The sequence below is a fragment of the Colossoma macropomum genome, unplaced genomic scaffold (assembly GCF_904425465.1).
Source record: "Colossoma macropomum unplaced genomic scaffold, Colossoma_macropomum, whole genome shotgun sequence".
NCBI classification, from domain to species: Eukaryota; Metazoa; Chordata; class Actinopteri; order Characiformes; family Serrasalmidae; genus Colossoma; species Colossoma macropomum.
In genome coordinates this window covers 150,676-170,000 of record NW_023494827.1, presented here as the reverse complement: position 1 = coordinate 170,000, position 19,325 = coordinate 150,676, and the positions used below count along the sequence as shown (strand labels likewise).

The 19,325-nt window shown below is 38.8% G+C and overlaps 1 protein-coding gene across 4 annotated transcripts in view; it reads right to left on the bottom strand.

Moving 5' to 3' along the window:
- Positions 1–19,325, bottom strand: part of prkg3 (protein kinase cGMP-dependent 3) — a 25,820-nt gene extending 6,495 nt beyond the window's left edge. The window contains exons 1-18 of one of the 4 annotated variants that reach the window (XM_036560419.1): positions 19,214–19,325; positions 18,356–18,687; positions 13,282–13,527; positions 12,311–12,373; positions 9,353–9,482; positions 8,464–8,630; positions 7,918–8,031; positions 7,063–7,168; positions 6,691–6,754; positions 4,848–4,925; positions 4,602–4,690; positions 3,236–3,301; positions 3,066–3,113; positions 2,881–2,919; positions 2,389–2,503; positions 2,096–2,232; positions 1,923–2,012; positions 892–1,033 (exon numbers count right to left, since the gene is read on the bottom strand). In XM_036560419.1, coding sequence (XP_036416312.1) covers positions 892–1,033; positions 1,923–2,012; positions 2,096–2,232; positions 2,389–2,503; positions 2,881–2,919; positions 3,066–3,113; positions 3,236–3,301; positions 4,602–4,690; positions 4,848–4,925; positions 6,691–6,754; positions 7,063–7,168; positions 7,918–8,031; positions 8,464–8,630; positions 9,353–9,482; positions 12,311–12,373; positions 13,282–13,369 — 1,536 coding nt within the window. In that variant the 5' untranslated portion in view covers positions 13,370–13,527; positions 18,356–18,687; positions 19,214–19,325. The remainder of the gene's footprint in view (positions 1–891; positions 1,034–1,922; positions 2,013–2,095; positions 2,233–2,388; positions 2,504–2,880; positions 2,920–3,065; positions 3,114–3,235; positions 3,302–4,601; positions 4,691–4,847; positions 4,926–6,690; positions 6,755–7,062; positions 7,169–7,917; positions 8,032–8,463; positions 8,631–9,352; positions 9,483–12,310; positions 12,374–13,281; positions 13,528–18,355; positions 18,688–19,213) is intronic. The other 3 variants (XM_036560417.1, XM_036560420.1, XM_036560421.1) reach the window with 3 other exon arrangements.

Genomic DNA, 19,325 nt, shown 5'->3' with positions numbered 1-19,325 from the left:
CTTTCAGTAAACAAAGACAAATAAAGTAAAGTTAGTCTTTTTGTTTTATATGTTTACACAGACTGTAACATTAAAGACAGAAAACATCTGAAAACAGGGACTTTCTTCTACTTTTATTGGTATCTTTCAGGTGTTAGTATTTAAATAAGTATATTAATGAAATTGACATTAACAGATGGTAAAGCCGTAGTTATTCAGAAACAATGTGGCATATTTTACTGATGTGTGATGTTTTTTATTACTGTCCTTCACTGGACGAAAAATAAATGTGTCAGTGTTTGACACACAGTCTCATGGCAGTTTTTATGTATAATTTGATGTGTGTGTATCTAACAGTTGAGCTGTCTGTCTGTTTAATAGACAGATAATACATAATGCAGTTTGGTTGGAAAATATATTTGTTTCTTACAATATGAAATGATATAGAATTAATTGTGTTTGCACTGATTCATCAGACTAACTGACCATCTGTCTGCTACAGTGAACCCGCCCATGGGCTAAACTGTAACACTGCACTTCCCGTCCTTTTGGGTGGAATTGTACATGAACAGTAGGAGCTAGAAACAAAGTACAAGTGTTCATTTGTAGCAGAGATGTGTATGTTGCTTGTAGAAAAACCTGATTATTCTAACTTAAATATATTTTAATTATTTCACGAAATCCAATATGTGTTAGGTTGTGCCCTGCTCTCTCCTACCACTTCAAACTCTTTCATTGCAAAAAAAGTGAGGAAATCCAATATTTCATGATTTGGGCCCTTTAAAGCTCAGCAACAAAAACAGAAACTTCTAAGGGATAAAGAGATGGCAGAAATGGTAACGTAAAATAATATTAAAATTATAATAAAGTTTTTAATGACAGTCAAATGACAGTTTAATGACAGTTAATTACCAGTTTGACATATCCCTTAGAGTCCAGCATGAGGTTCTCTGGCTTCAGGTCTCTGTACATGATGTTTTTCTTGTGGAGATACGAATAGGCCTCGACCACACATGCTGCTACAAACACAGCAATATTCTCATCAAAACGGCCTCTGTAACACACACAGAACAGTTACGGTTGTATGCAAAAGTTTGGGCAGCCCTGGTCAAATGACATTGATTTTCTAAGTGAAAATAAGTTAATATCCTCTATAGAGAACACACTTTTGCACATTTTAATGCACAATTATTGTTTATGTGCTGAAATTAACATACTGGAAAAAAATAAATGTGGTCTTGGCAAAAGTTTTATGTTTATGTGTTTTTCCAATACGTTAAAGCAAATAAATAGAAATTGTGCACTAAAATCAGTAGATTATATATATATATATATATATATATATATATATATATCTTCTTCCCTGTAGAACATTAATTTATTTACATAGTTCCAAAAGTACAGTTTGGTGGAGGAGGGATAATGGTCCGGGGCTGTTTGTCAGGGTTTGGGCCTCTTAGTCGCAGTGAAGGGTAATGCTAGTGCTACAGTATAAAAACAAAGACATTTCAGACAATTATATGCTTCCAACTTTGGGGGAACAGTTTGGGGAAGACCCTTTCCTGTTCCAGCATGACCGGACCGTGTAAACAAAGTGAGCTCCATAAAGACATGGTTTGAAGAGTCTGGTGTGGAGGAACTCCAGTGGCCTGCACAGAGCGCTGACCTCAACCCCACTGAACACCTTTGAGATGAAATGCAAGGTTGACTGCAAGCCCATCAGTACTTGTCTTCAGAAATGCTCGTTTGACTGAATGGGCACAAATTCCTACAGACAGATTCTAAAATCTTGTGGAAAGCCTTCACGTAAGAGTGGAGACTGTTATAGCCGCGAGGGGGGGGATTCCACATTTGTGATGGTCAGGTGTCCACATACTTTTGTCCATATAGTGTATCATCACTGAGTCTGCCTTTAAAGCTGCACAGACATAGCCAGAACTTACACTTCTTTCAGCTTGGTCCAGATTTCTCCCCCAGAGCAGAACTCCATGACCATGTAGATGTAGCGTGTGTCTTTGAAGGCTGCGTGGAGCCTAAAGGAGGAGAGACGGATCAGACTGAGGTCAGAAGCGGGAAGCGAAAGATCAAAGGTCAGCTGGCCAGAAAAAAAACTCACCGGACAATGAAGTCACTCTCAATGTCCTGAAGAATTCTCTTCTCAAATATGACATGCGGTCCCTGACGCTTCTCCACTATGAGCTTCTTGCTGACCTTCTTCATGGCAAAGTACTTCCCATGATGCAGTGTGGTTACCTGCAAATCAAACAAGGTCAAAAAGCCCTGACTGGACTTTAAGTCTGGAAAAAATTTCAGTTTATCGGTTTAATGTGGAAGGTGAGTGGTTGTGGGCAGGTCAAGCATCAGGAAAACATTTGGGTGTCAGTTTAGCATCACAGCATCCAACAGTACCAGTTCCACTCGTCCAAAGCCCCCCAGGCCAAGGGTGACGGGTTCGCCTTGGTAACGGCCCTCCTGGTATAGGACGGGGATCAGATCCTTCAGCTGCTTTAGAGAAGACTCTAGCCTGGAGTGGACAATCAGAGAAGAACACTACAGTCAATATTTTTCAGCCGATACCAATTTTAAGGGGCTACAAATTCCAATAACTGATAATATTGGCTGATATAATTTTATATTTACATTTCACAGTTAGTCTCATATGGGACTCTAAGTTCTAATCTCAGTGATGGCACAACCGAAAACTCAGTAATTACTGTCATGTTACTGACAATATTTTTGCTGGTTTCAATGAAACTAAACTGCTAATTTAATTGAATTAAAATACAATGTCTTCAATATCAGCTGATATTATCAACTAAGCGATATATTGGGCAGGCTCTATGTTTCTGTAATATTGCAAAAAAACACATCTGTTCATCTTCTATTTGTTGTGTATCTTACCTCTCTTTCTCTGAAGTGTCGGTGTTCTCCAGCTCCGAACTGCTCAAAACAGAAAAGTCCAAAATCAACAGCTGTGATCCAGTTATTTCTCCTTAACCTTGACAAGGATAAATACTGAGCAATAATAGTATTGACCAAGAAATGAGCACCACAGTTAACAGAAAGTGAGTGTAAAAGCATCATACTCATCATGTAGTTCCAGACTTTCTATTGGAATGGTCTCCTCAAAAACCCTGTAATGAAACCAGAACATTTAACCAACACAGAGCCTGAAATGTTTGAACCACATTATAATAAAGCAGTTCAGAGATGTAGGATTTCTAAGCTGATCTGAAAGAGACTGACTGAGACTCACTCTTTATCAATGGAGAAGCAGGTGACTTCACCCACAGCCGTGCAGGTAGCCGTCCTCAAAATCGCACTGCAAAACAAGCACGAGTGTTTCAGAGTCTTTCGGCATGTAGCTCTAATCCCAATCAGCTCACTGACCCATCGTATACAGGCTATTTCTAATCTGTACCAAGAAGTAATGTCATCTTGTCCCTGTTTGAAAATGCTGATTGTTGAGTTTCTAATCAACTCACAGTCAGAGGAAGCCAGGCTGAAGTACAGCCTCCACATGGCGGAGGTAGTTTTAATACAGTGTTCTAACTAAGCCGCTCAAAGCAAAGAATGAGAGATGTCTATATACCTGATATAAATTCAACACAGTTTAAGAACATTTTATTCATAGATTCATTAAAAAATATACCATAGACAAAATGCAAATCAAACATTTTTTGTCAATTTTATTGTGGTCAAAAATGAAAAAAGAACTGTGAATAAATTGTGCATTGATTGGAAGAAAACTTCCAAAATGAGAACTTTACAGGAGAAGGAAAAAAACCTACTTTACTTTTAATGTAAGTCAATGGAACCAGACTTTTTACCAAGTCATTTTGGGTCATTTTTTTTAGTCCTTTCATCATGAAATTTATACATAATGTAAAGGACAGGCATTTTCAAATAATGTCAAAAACTGACAAAAATGGAGATACAAGGTTTTCTTCCGACAGCAGTGATCGTTATATATATATATATATATATATATGAATTCTGATTTTACTTTAGCTTGTTGTTAACTAGCTTAAAATTAATTCACAGTCAGAGAAAGCCAGGCTAAAGTACAGCCTCCACATGGTGGAGGTAGTTTTAATACAGTGTTCTAAGCCGCTCAAAGCAAAGAATGAGAGAATATTTAGGTTAGAAAGCTTGTTTTGGTTCAAAAAACATAGAATTTGAATTAATTGTGCATTGATTGACTTTTATAGTGAGTATCACAACTAGCCCCTCAGCCTATTACAGTTAATCCCACTTATGGGGCAAGTTGTAACATTTTCACAGTTGCTTTCAGCTGAATTGTTTACAAATAGTGGGAGCCAAACATTTTATATTTTCAATTGTAGCAGAGATGTGTAAAAAAAAAGTAATATTTTAATTTAAAATTATTTAGCAAAAAAGAAGAATAAGTGTTATGGTTATGGTTGTGTCACACAAGCAACATTCCACATCAGGAAAAACGCCACCCGCTAAGTAGTTAAACAGAAATATATATATATATATATATATATATATCAAATAAAAATGCTAAGTCATACTTAGTATATAAGCTAAGCTATGAATTAATTCTTACAAACTGAAACTAAACTTAACTGCACATGGAAATGAAAACTGCATTTTACCGTATGAGGGCAAGCTCTCCAAAGTGTTCCCCTTGGCCCATTTTACGGATGACTTTCTGCTGCCCGCTTACTTTCTTTGTTACCAGGACCTGAGCAGGGAGAATTCAAGGGAAATGATTTCAATAATCTTATGTCAACCTTTTTTATTACACTATATAAAAACGACAGTAGATCAACAATAATGTTTATAAGATCTTTTGGCAACAACGAAGAGGTGTCACACTCAAACAACCCGCCCCCCCTCACCTCTCCTTTGAGGATGATGTAAAACGTGTCTCCCTCAGCACCTTCTCGCACGATCACCTCATTGTCCTGAAACCTTACCTACAAGTGGGCAATGCATGGGTCAATCAAACAGTCAAACTCATCCATGACTCATGTTTATAAAGCTCGGTGATGGCGAGTCCAGGGTAGAGTGGTCACTCTTTTTGACTCAAAGTCTAAATATGAACCTGAACTGAATGTACAGTGTCAGTCAAAAGTAAGAACACACCTGATTGTATATGTATTTTTCATAATCTTAAAACAGTCTTGCTACGTTCACGTTAGCAGGCTGCAGGAATGGTCAGTGTGACTTTTCTTCAGGGTTTAGATCTTTCTCAGACCTGAGCCTCTTTCATATGTGGTCCTAGACTAGATACATATCCATTAATGACCTTCATGAAACCTTAAGCATGAATTTAATTAGTAATATATATATATATATATATATATATATATATATATATATATATATATATAATATAAAGTAAAACACATTAATTGTTGTTGTCGGACCATCTCCAAAATGGTAACTTTACAGGAGAAGGAAAATACTTACTTTACTTTTAATGTGAGTCAGTGGAGCCAGACTTTTTTCCAAGTCATTTTTGGTCATTTCTTTTAGTCCATTCATCATGAAATTTACACACATTGTAAAGGGTAACAGGCATTTTCAAATTATGTCAAAAACTGAAAAATGTCCAAAATGGAGATACAAGGTTTTCATTTGACATTTGACCAGGCACACCTAAATGTTTGCACACGTCTGAATAAATTAATAAATGCTACCATTTGAATTATTAACCTTTTAATTAGTGACAAAAAATTAACTGATTACCAGAGTCATAGAAACCTAATCTTTAATTATATAACTTGAAATATTATCCATTTAGTTAATGGAATAAAATCAATATGATACATTCTTAATTATTAGTTAATCATTATTAGTAGTTATGTATACCTTTTTTAACATTTATAATCATTGGACCCCTCATTTAAAAGAAAGTTGCAACGTTATTATGTATGTCTTAAGTCATTAATTGCATGATAGCACTTGCACAAATAATAATAAAATAATTATATGTAATATAATTATAACTATAATCATTTATAAAACAATTATCCCAAACAAATTATTGTACAGTGATTAAGTTGCTATTTACAGGGGCCTTTTTTCAGTAAGTATTACTGAATAACCTAAAACAGAAGATGTTTCTCATTTAGAATATTCAGTTTTGCATCACATTAATTTTATTCAACTAAGTAAATGGTTAATATGTTGAGCTATATAATTTATGAGTGTTTATACTAGAATTAAAGATTAAGTTTCTACAATTCTACAAATAGTAATTGATCATCTGTATGTCACCAATTAAAAGGTTAATCATTCAAATAGTACCATTTATTAATCCATACAGTCATGTGCAAAAGTTTGGGCACCCTGGTCATTAATTAAAATGGTAGCAATTAATAATGCACAAGTAACAATAACATAATTCTGAACAATCACTAACAAATTATTAGACAATAATAAGTTCCTATTCATAGGGGCCTGTTTTCATAAAGTATTACTGAATAATCCGAATTAAAAGATTTATCTAACACTTTTTTATCACTGCTTAATTGTACATGTGTTCATTCATAATTTAATGAAATTTTCACACAATGTAAAGAGCAACAGGTATTTTCAAATTATGTCGAAAACTGAAAAATGACCAAAGATGACAGCTATATGCTAACACACTGTCATTTTTTATGAATTTAGGGCGGTCCAGCTGGGAAACCAGAAAAGATGTGTGAGAGAGTGATAGAGCTGGTTGGTACAAACCTCTTCCATAGAGTCAATGATATTAGAGAGCTGCTCTTCATTCAGGGCTTTTAGAGTGCGAGCACTGGGAAAGACAGACAGCCTTAAGCAAACTGACCATTATACAAACCCTGCATACGTTTACACAGTGTAACACCTGAAAACATCAATGCACATTCTTTCCAGCCCATTACGTATCAGAGTAAAACAGATCCAAAATAAGTTAAATAAACTTCGGCTATTACACTGAGGTTAAATTCAGTTACAACAATACAGTCTTGTATCCAATTATGCTACTTCAGGTCATTAAAAATCAGAGAATTTACATTAACATAGGAGAGGAACGTCAGCACCTTGGTCAAATATAAACTGAAGTAAAAGAAGAGCTCTCACGTCTTTAAGAAGCCCATCAGCTGTTCCCGCTTCTTCTTGGATTTGCTGGTCATGATGCTTCTGTATGTTTGTCTCTCAATGCACCATAACCTGACAGCTGTGACCGCTGTATAGATAGACAGATAGACAGATAGATATAGATAGAAATGTGTGTGGTACTAAATAGAAACATGCACCGCTGAGCCAAAACATTAGGACCACACACAGATAAAGCAAATAACAACAGTGCATGTGAAGGTCAGTTCTTGTTGTTGACGTGTTGGATGTAGGATAAATGGGCAGGCGTGAAGACCTGAGAGACTTTGACAAAGGCCAGATCGTCATGGCCAGACAACTGGGTCGAATCATCTCCACAACGGCAAGGCTTGTGGGGTGTTCCCGGTCAACAGTACCGAGAACCTACTGACAGTGGTCCAAGGAGGGACACACCATGAATGGGCGACCATGAAGTGCTGAGCACCTAAGACTCTTTGAAGGAAGTGGACAATGATTGCCATGCCGTTTGGTCTGAACTAACAGAAGGGCTACTATGCACAAGTCATAGATATTTTTAATGATGGTCACGGGAGGAATGGGTCACAACACACAGCGCATCACACCCTGCTGTGTATGTAGCTGCATAGACCAGTCAGAGTTCCCATGCTAACCCCTGATAGCACATATAATGGCCATGCAAGCTTCAGGACTGGACCGTGGAGCAATGGAAGAAGGTCACCTGGTCCAGCGAGGTGTATGTGGCGCTGCTTTTTTATACATTCAACTTCAAGACTGTGGGCAAAAGCCACATGCATAGAGGTGATTGCTGTGTTAAGGTCAACTGCAAGGGGTTGTCCTAGTACCAAGCTAGGAACTGACCTTTGACCGACGCAGTCCGTTTACAGTTGTACAGGATGGCCAGCTCCCCGAACACATCCCCAGAGGTCAAAGTCCGCAGGTCACGCCCTGACTGAGTAACTTTGAGCTCACCGGCTGTAATGAAGAGAGGGATTACTTATCATCCAATACAGTTTACACATACAGTAGGACGTCTTATACCCTACACATGCATGAAAACACAGATAATCATTGGCCACTTAATCAGAAACCCCTCCCCCGCTGGTGTGGAGCTGACCACAGAGCTGCTCTTGACTACACATTTTTAGGTGGTGGTTCACTCTCAACCAGCCACTGATGTGTGTAAAAACTCCAGCACCACAGCTGTATTTGATACACTTGTACCAGCACCACACACACACTACCATGTGAGGAACACCACTGTGCTGAAAATGATTCTTTGCAGTTCAACCATCCAAATAATATCTGGTCAGTTGTGGTTCTGTGGCCCATTGATGGACAGGCAATATGCAACATTTGTCACTCTCTTTCTCTCAAATCCACAAACAGATACAGACACAGGCAAACCTGCAACAATGTACATGCTGTCGCCCTCCGTGCCCTCTTTGATGATCTCGTCGCCGGGGCAACGGTCCAGAGAGGTCAGCAGCTCCACCATCATGCTGATCTGTTCTTCATCCAAACGACTCAGGAAGTCATTTCTCCCCATCGCCTTTATGATCTGAGCTCTCTCACTACAACACAAACATACATACAATTGTTATGTTTTGACTACAGTAGAGTACAGTAGAGTACTAACTACAGTATCTACTAAGAATTATTCAGTAACTACTACAAATGATTCAGTATCTACTATGAAACAAATGTGTAGTTGTAGTTACAAAAGTGAGTAATTGAACTGTGGGTCCCATTTACTGACCCTAGTACTATGTTTACATTGTGACAGTAGATGGTCAATATAAAGTGGGACATTGACTTTACTGGAGCAGAAAAACTCCACCACCACTAGTGGCAACATTAGTTTACCGCAGTGGTCAGCGAAATGTTCCATTGAGTTTTTCCCAACTTTTGCTGTCAACTATGGTGAAATGAACCAGATGTTGAGTTTTCTGGACACACCATAAGTCTCATTTTCAAAGTCCAGATGCACCAAGCACCAAACAAAAAAGCCCTCCTCTGATAATCACACACTTATTCCACTGACAATCATCCACAACATCGCCATAGCAACAGTTTCATGGCTGCGTGCTGTCATTGTTCACATATTGCTGTGGCACCTTTTTTCAAGGCAACATTTCTTTGGAGTAGTGGTTTCTCAGACAGTCCTCATGGATCCCCAACCAGCTCAACTTGCTGCTCCATTCCAACACACTGAGTGTGTAGCCTAATCTGCACTTGTGGACTGACCTTGGGATTTCTGTTTTAAAGAGTTTTGGGTCTGGAGGCAGGTATTCACCTGGCAGTCTTTTTGACTTTGGTGGCTTGGATGTCCAGGTCCTCTGGGATCGGCTCCAGAGCCATGACTGCTGTCCTGCTCTGCCGTACCTCCTGAACACCGTCATTGCTTTCCCTTGGAGACTGACCCCCTGATAAAACATGCACATAGTCAGTAAACAGCCTCAAAGGGAAAGGACAAAGGCAGCATTCAGTAAATTCTGTAACATACTGAAAAGCATGTAAAATATACATACCTGTAGATGTGTATTGTTATTGTTAATATGCTTAAAGTCAGCAAGACTAAATAAGTGTCCAATCCTTGGCCTACAGTCCAATTTACATCCAATAAATGACAGGCATGGTAGGAAAGTATTTCTGCCTACACTTCAGAACATCAGTACATTGTTAAACTATCTGTTTTTATCTAGTCTTATTTAACAAGCATTTCTGCAAATTTAAGCAAAATTAGATGATCCGCACAAGACAAGGTTTATGAGGTGGTCAGTCTGTTCAGTCAGTAAACCGGTCTCAATGTAATGTGCATTAGCTAACTACAGAGATAGAATCCCTGGAGAAATGTGGGCTGAGTGTCGTACTCAGAAACCATCGGCTTTCTCTGCATTTGATTCCTGGAAAAGAAAGACACTTCAAGACTTCTGCTCCACACTGGAATCCCTGCCACCATCTTGAAAGGCCCGTTTACCGCTGGTCATTTCATGTGTCTTAAGAATCAGGAGAATATCCACATAAAATGCAGGTGTAAATGGACCCAAGACGCATTTAAAACAGATTTAAATCCGATCACTCAAACCAATTCGGGAGGTGGTCTGAGGCACATTTTAGCCAAATGTTATACAAGTTCAAATGCATCTGTTTCCCCAAGCCACTAGTGTTGCACCGATACCATATTGCCAATACTGGCACTTAAACGCAGTATCGGTGATGGCGATACCAATAACTATGACTGACACCACGACGCAATGGCCAGTAGACAGAACTTAACAACAGTGATGTAGGATGACAAGCAGCTGTAAAAACGCTCATGGCAGAATCTTTAACGGCAGCATTTGGTGTGAAAAACACACTAACGGAGCCGCTTACCGGAACAGCTGAGCTGCTTCTTTCAGTGATCACTTGTCTGCCGCTGTGTGGTCACTTACAGTCTGAGTTAATGTTACTGACAGAGTGGAAGGAACTGCTGGACTCACAGCGTAATGATAGCTTTAGCCTCAATTTAGCCTTTAGCATAGCAGTTTGCTACCCAGGCCTGTGCGTCCACTAGCCCCATCTGCGGTGCACCTCAGTGTATCACTCAGCAACCAAGCCAGAAAAAACAACCCAAGTTTATCTGTATACTGTTCAGTTGTTAAACATGAATATATGACAATAGTAATTACTAAATTAAGTTGTTGGTCCACCCTGTAGCCGATACTAAAAGATCAGGTATCAGTATCAGAAAGGAAAAAGTGGTATCGGTGCATCTCTGCAAGCCACATTTGAAAGAAACTTCCAGCTTACACCAGCATGGACTTCTCATCAGACTACAATCCAGATACAAATGACATTAAATGACCAGGTGTAAACGGGGTCTAAGCATGTATGATGCAGATGTAAGCCCAGTCCAGAAAACTTGGTAACACTTTCTATGAATGTCACCTTTGTAAGCATCTATAAACACATTCATAACATGTTATAATGCATTCATAAGGCATTATAAACATGGCTATAAATATTTATAAAAAGGCATTATACGTTATAGCCATGCTTCTTATACATTATGAATTGTTTACATAATACATTATAAGTACTATTCATAACAAATTATAAGAGCTCATAAGTTGTATTTGTCCGCTCTAAGTAAAGTGAAGCGTACTGTACTAAAGCCTCCTCCAGTGTTCAGAGTGAGGCTTCAAGTTGAAGTATTTACTGAAGGATTTACTGAAACACTAAAACATTCACAATAAAGCACATTACAGGCTTCAAATGTCAGAATTTAAACTAGAGCTGCCATCAGTGTTTTACCCAGTGTGGGAAGGTCAATGTACACCACCGTTAGCTTGGTATTTGTCTTTACTTTACGCTCTCCAAGCTGGGACTGACTTCTTTGGCACTGACAGTATAACGTTATCAACACTACTTATAATGCATTATATTAACAATTCATAATGTATAATAAACATGGCTATAAAGTGTAATCCAGTGTAATTCATTTTTATAAATGTTTATAATCATGTTTATAATGCCGTATGAAGGCATTATAACATGTTATGAATGTGTTTATAGATGCTTACAAACATGACATTCATAGAAAGTGTTACCGAAAACTTTTTGTCCATGCTCATGCCCACGTCCACTTGACCCTCAGAATCCCCAGGGCCATCTTGAGGGGCGTTTCATTGCTAGATTTTCAGTTGACCCCTTAAACATAAGTGTTGACTTCAGCCTCACAACTTGCCCGAAATTACATGGCAAACTTTTCCACCTGTAATTCAAGGCTGCTAGCTTGCTAGGAAGCTAAAGACTACACAGACAGTACCAACTAAAAACAAAGCAACGCACCACAGTTCTAAAGCAAGGCTTATAACCAGATAAAGCAATTATTTATAAGAATTACCTGCATTATGCTCAGACTTCTCAAAGACTTTTCAAAGACAATTACAAAGTTTGCATGGCTAGCTGATTAGCTCACTGCGGTTTTGGAGGTTGGAAGGAAAGTCAATGAGAACAGGAAAGGGAAATGGGGGCCCATCTACTCTTTACCCACAACCACGATCCAGTTCAGCAAAGTCATGATGAAGTAAGCGTGTCTAAATTAAGCTTTATAGACACTGTTGTTGCTCCTTCTTACGCAGCTTAGCAGAGATAAACCAGAGAAACCAGAAAATGACCCTTTTATCCTTTAACCACTTATCCACTGTGAATTCAGCAAAGACAATATTCACTTCCTGCTCAAACACAAATGCACACAAATACACACCCAGCTCATCCAGACGACTCTGCAGTTCCTCCAGCAGCCTCTCCTTCTCCTTCAACCTCTTCTCTGAAGATGCAGAAGAAGAAGCATTTATTAGCATAGCAATCACACACCTTGTAATAAATGAATGCATTAGATGTTTAAATGTATACAGCAATGTGCGAAAGTCAAAGACCACCCTGTATTTATTTAATTTCCAGTTAAAACTGCTATTAAATATAAGTTGTTCATTTTTCAGCATCAGAAAAAAGGAAAAAATACATTTAACAGAAAATTGAGCAGAAGCCAATCAGATGTTTTAGTGGTTAGTGCGTCCACACGCCAAAGTTCAGTCTTAGAAGTGGTTGATCATTTTCTGAAGTAATCCAAACACATTCAGTGATGTTGAGGTCTGGACTCTGGGGTGGTCAGTCCATTGTTCAGCTTCTTTGTTTGATGTGTCCGTCTCCTTTTCTCAGTGAGGTTCTTCTTGACAGCTACACATCCGTTCAGACCCACAGCGCTGAGTCGTCTTCTCACAGTGGAAGGATGGACTGAAACACCTGTGGATGTTTTCAGATCTGAAGCAGTTTGATTTTCTCCTCCCTCTCAAAGATGAAAGCTTTAAGTGCTGTTTATCTGATGGGGGGCAGTTTTGGTGTCTACCAGGTCTTCCAGAGGGTTGTTAGGAGGCCCACTTTCTCTGTAGCTTTTAATCATTTTTTGAACTACAGTCCTAAAGAACTGTTTTGACTGGGAATTAAATAAATGAAGGATGGTCTCTGACTTTTTCTCAGTATTGCATATTACAGAATCATAATAAATGGCACCAAGAAACAATCAAATTCCCATTTTCTTTGTGTCTGTGCACATAAGCTCACAGCACTACATATGAGCTAGATAGATGCTAAAGAAAGAGCAATTCAGTACGCAACTCTCCAGCTTTCTGGACAGCATAACATATATTTTCTTTCCCTTTTCCCCGCCTTCCTTACCCAGGTCCTGGTTGTGGTTCTGCAGCTCCTGGTTGACCTGGCATTGCTTCTCCAGTTTCTGCCGCAGCTCCTTCAGCTTCGCTTCCATGGTGGTCCCTGCTGGAACCCACAGCTTCACTGAAATCTCCCGAACAGTGACCCCGCCTTCCAGTAAAACTCACATGCTACAACGTGAAGCCACCAAGACGCAAAGCACTTCAGGGGTGAATTAACTTTGAGGAGCCTACAAGGGCACCATGAGAAACTCTACGGAGAAACGACCCAAAATTCAACAACACTGTATGCAAAAGCACAAATATGATGCCAAATTCATGCTAAGAAGCCCATAATAGCTGATATGCTCCTACTGCAGGGATGCAGGCTGTATACAAACATACAGTAAAGTCTGATAGTAAATAATGATACTTATTTACAGTATAAAGCTAGCGGGTATACCAGTGTGCTGTATGTGTTTCTGCTTAGGTCAATCTTGTGTCAGCAGGTAGCTTCGGCATCCTTGACCAGCAGGAGTCCAAATGCTACATTAATTATGTATCCTCCAAATCAGCAGGGGGTGCTGCAAATATCTCCCTGACCCACCCGCAGTGAAAGCAGCTGTAGAGCTACATTATCTATATACTAATATTTAAAGGGGCGTTCGGACCTAAAACTCTAATATGTTTGTCACATTACAGCAGCATTCTGTAGCTCAGCATTGCATCCCTCAGCCTCACTGGTATGATGGAATTCATAATGTTATATGGTTGTCATTCATCATTATTCTCTCACTACAGTGCTGGCAAATGTGATATACAACCACTGAGGAATCCCTGTGGTGTCAACTAATCCTGACTGCTAGCCTAGCCACTGAGCTATAGGCTAAGAAATACAACCAATTATATCGATTCTGTCTTTTTTCAGCACAAAATAGATGCTAGAGACAAGTTTTTACCCTTTCAGCCAGAAGAAATGCAACAAACTGAGGCAAAATATCCAGACAGCTGGGTAGGAACCGTGATAGCTTGTGGTTCTCCTCATCTGACAAGTCATTTCTGTTATGTAAGTGGGTCATTCTCCATTTGGAGTGGGAATTCAGGTGGATACATTTTTAAAAAATCAATTTCCATTTCTCAAAACAAAATAATCTGAATGTCCATTAACATCTCCTATTATCATATATGCAAAAGTAGAGCTATATGTTGATTTGTGTTAGTTACACAGCGTTGCTTGTTATGAAGAAAGCTGCAGTTGTGCTGTTTAATCTCAGCACGGCCGTCTTTGTGGACAAGTGTGAATTGTTCACCCTTGCACTCCTCATTGCTCGCTAGCAGCTCAACACAGACTCGCTGTGTCTCATGGCAATGCTGCTCACTTATTTCCAGTGTCGGTGTCTTTTTTTATCACATGCACAGATTGAGAAAACCGAAAGAAATCAGAGTAAGAGTTCACATGCACTGAGAAATCTGATTACTGAGCTATAATCCAGCTCTCTTTATTGGATTTCTTAAGTGGCAAGGTTAGATAAAAGCAGTCTGAATTAAAAAAAGGGGGAAATATCTTGGGAGGTGGATTTGGTGGTGCACCCATTGTTGACAGTGTTCAATTGCATGCACACAGCTCTCCATCTCCATAGAAAAGCACCGACCAATAGAATGGGGTGGGCTAGAGGGGTATAAAGCCCCCAGCATTGAGCTGTGGAGCAGTGGATTGATGGAGCTCCATCAGTCCTGTAGTCTGTATAAAGTAGATCACTTTACAAAACACAATCTGGGACAACATTTGACCTGAATTAGCCCCGATTATAACCTACGTATCTTTTGTAATTATACAATCATCAACTTATTTTTCTGCTATGTTGACAGAAATGACACGCATGTGATCCTATTTGCCTTCACTCCTGGACATTGAACATTCCCTAGATTAGACAGAGGCTCATAAAACCCTCAGTAACAAAGAATGTCAAACAAAAGCCTTTTGTCAATAACCCGTGCACAGTGTAATTAGATGGGGCTGGACTGGAGTGTCCAAGAGGCTTCAAAGCACTCTGACGTCATTTTAATAACAAACCAAATGGCTGAATGCCAACAGGATGACTCCGAACATCTCAAACATCTGAAGCTGAGGGCGTAGCAACTGGCAGGCCAGGTCTGAGTGAAAATAAAGGCATTAAAAGGGTTCTCTATAGTGATGCCATAGAAGAACCACTTTTGGTTCCCCAAAAGAATCTTTCAAAGGATGGTTGGACCTTTTTTGCAAGTGTGAAGCATCTTTTTAAGGGCTAAAAGACATCGATTATACTGTAAAGGTTCTAAACCCCTTCAAGATTTTTCTAGAACAGAACATCAACATTGTGTTGATAACGATTCAAAAGGTAAAGCACTTGCAGAACACTGTTGATTGTTTTTTGATAATTAAATCCAAGTAGTTATCATAGTGTTGCTATGAGGTTGCTATGCTGTTGTTATGGTATCCCAAGTGGTTGCTAAGGTGTAAGTAGGTCAATGCTATGGCATCCTAGGTGGTTGCTAAGATTTTCCTAAGCAATGCTATGGTATCCTAGGTGGTTGCTAAGGTGTTGCTATGTCATTGCTATGGTATCCCAAGTTTTTACTAAGATGTTGCTAGGCCAATGCTATGGCATCCCAGGGGGTTGCTAAGGCGTTGCTAGGCCATTGCTGTGGTATCCCAGGTGGATGCTAAGGTGTTGCTAAGCCATTGCTATGATATCCCAGGTGGTTGTTAAGGTGTTACTAGGCCAATGCTATGCATCCTATGTGGTTGTTAAGGTATTACTAGGCCAATGCTATGGCATCCTACATGGTTGCTTAGGTGTTTCTAGGCCAATACTATGGCAACCTAGGTGTTTGATAAGGTGTTGCTAGGCCAATGCTATGGCATCCTAGGTGGTTGCTAAGGTGTTGCTAGGCCAGTGCTATGGCATCCTACGTGGTTGCTAAGGCATTGCTAGGCCAATGCTATGGCATCCTAGGAGGTTGCTAAGGCGTTGCTAGGCCAATGCTATGCATCCTACATGGTTGCTAAGGTGTTGCTAGGCCAATGCTATGGCATCCTATGTGGTTGCTATGATGTTGCTAGGCTGTTGCTGTTCTATAGTATCCCAAGTTTTTACTAAGATGTTGCTAGGCCATTGCTATGATATCCCAGGTGGTTACTAAAATGTTGCTAGGCCAATGCTATGGTATCCTAGGTGGTTGCTAAGGTATTGCTAGGCTGTTGCTGTTCCACAATATCCCAAGTGGTTACTAAGATGTTGCTAGGCCATTGCAAATATATAAGTGTAATTTTATATATATGTATACTACCATATTTGGTACATATAATCTTTAAAGGGTGTATTATTGATATTTTAATAAGATTGTACTGCCACATGTATATCATAAGAGATATAAACACATGAACAGTCCTACAAGGGTTCATTCGTCGAAAAACGCTACAAGCTAAGTCTCAGGTTCCACAGCAGTTTCTGGGGAGTATATTAATCAGTACGCAAGCCTCTATTACTGCTTATCTAAATTAGCTTTGTCTCTAAGAAGCAAAACAAATCTAGGAATAATTTGATCAGAATAAGGAACCAAAACAGCCCAATCAAAAGCAACAACCACCCCCACCCCACTTTACCTTTGTCTAACTCGTGCAGAGCGAGATTAAGATCAGGTTTTTAAAGCTCCTTGGAGGAATGATTAGCTCATATTATTGCCCCTGTTTCGTGTTTTATGACTTGCAAGCCAGTCGGAGGCCTTTGAAATGCACCTAACGGCATGCTAGCTACATGACACACTTCAAACACACACTCAGGTTCATGGCTATCAGCCTCAATGACATTTTGACTTTTATTTTGTTACATTGACTGATATCAATAACGTGAATGCTTATTAAAACAATGTAAAATAAGAAACAGATCATTGTTTTCAGGAAGAATGTTGGTTAACAATAACTACAGTTGGCCAAGGCTCTAAGCTGGACCAAACAGGAAGAAGAGAAGTGGGAAAATGTTTTGATTGGCATGTTATGCTGCTTTATAATCCCATTATAATGCACTGAATGTACTTGATTCACAAGCACACATCATTTTCAGTTGGATAGGATATATAGCACTTCATAATAACAGACTCTAATAAACAGCAACTTAATTATTATCCAACACCTTGTAAATCACTGTTAATAATTATAGAACTGTTATAACATAAAATAATAATTGACAGATTATAGTAAAATCTAACAATTCTGTAATTAAAATGGTTAGATATGCCTTAATAAATGCACCATTTGAATGATTCAGAACTTACTTAGTGAATGCAAATAATGAATGATTATTTTGAATTATAGCAACATAATCATTAGTAATATTACTATATATAGCCACCATGTAATAATGATGAATTATGTATTGTTAGCCATTTATACATCACAAGGTCCAAGAATATAACTACCTACTTCTTTCCTTATTTCACATGCAGTTTGAGCACAATTGCTAAATAGTAAAAATGTTACTAATATAACTATTAAATAATACATTTTATTTTTTATTAAGCTTTTATTAATAACATATTTTAAAGTTTTCTTCCCCAATATTATCACTATTAATATTAGATATTTTAGTTCTTGCTTTGGCAACAGTTGATAATTACAATTCTTGCCAATAAAGCATTTATGGTCCAAATGTTACATGTATTAATGTATATGTAAGAATTATGTAATCATTTTAAGAACTACTCAATAATGACTAAATAGCTATTTATTAGGGTCTGTTATTATACATTCTACTATTTTATTTTATATATTTTTTCTAAGCGAAAATAAATTTTAGTGCACAATTTCTTTTTTTTTTCTCTAAATTTACCATATATGAAAAAAATAAAACATAACATCTTAAATGTGCCATAACTTTTGCACAGGAGGGAACTTTTTTCCCCCTCACATTTTTTTTAAATTCACCAAATAATACTTATTTTCACTTAGATAATCATCAAAACATGTCATTTGACAATGTGTGCATACGACTGTACATGAATCGAGTACATTCATTGCAGCACTTTTCCAGCAAAATAAATAAATAAAAAACACTCTGACTCACCTGAGAGGAGTTTATAGAGCAGGTAAGAGGGCTTCCACTGGACTTTCTACTGTCCACTCATGAGCAGAGAGGAGTCTAGCTTCTGGAGCAGCGCAGGTCACTCTGAAAACGATCGTACGACCCGAGTCCCTTACAGTCCAGTTCACTCATCACACAGCTGTAGAAATGACAGACACACAGACAGGCAGGTACAGTCAGTGAGCTCATTCCACCCTCCTGGACAAAGTCTGCTTCAGTCCAGCGTCTCACTCCTTCCTTATCAGAGCGGCTACTACAGCAGCCAATGGCCACTGCGTCGCTCTGACAATGATCATTAACCTGCTCCTGCACGCCTTCCAGAGAGAGACAGAGAGAGAGAGAGACCCAGAGAGATACCCAGAGAGAGAGAGAGAGAGAGAGAGAGAGAGAGAGAGAGAGAGAGAGAGAGACCCAGAGAGAGAGAGAGAGAGAGAGAGAGAGAGAGAGAGAGAGGGAGAGGGAGAGGGAGAGATCATTACCACCATGATTATTATAGACTTATAGACCCATTATGATGACGTACTATTGTGTTTTGTACATGTACTTCTTTGTAGTGTCACTTTTGGGAAAGAACAAATATTCTTTAAGTGTCGTAAACAAACAAACAAACAAAACCCACTGCTTTGCTATCGGAAGGTCCTTATTAGGTTATGAATTCTCCTGTATTTATCATTGCTACTGTATTTGTAGCCTCTTGATGGCACAGTTGAAGCAGTCTTTGTCTTCACTGACACTCAGAGCTTTACTGAGCTATATTAAGTAACTTACAATGCAACTTAAAATAGAAAACAGGCTAGTATACAGTAACAGAACCCAAAGAGGAGCAACCACAAAACTTACCCTTCTTCAGACACCACAGCACAGATCTAGTGCTCTCTCTCTCCCTCTCTCTCCTATCTCTCTTTATCTGTCCCTCTTTCTCTCTTCCTTCTTTCTGTTGTCTTTTCTCTCT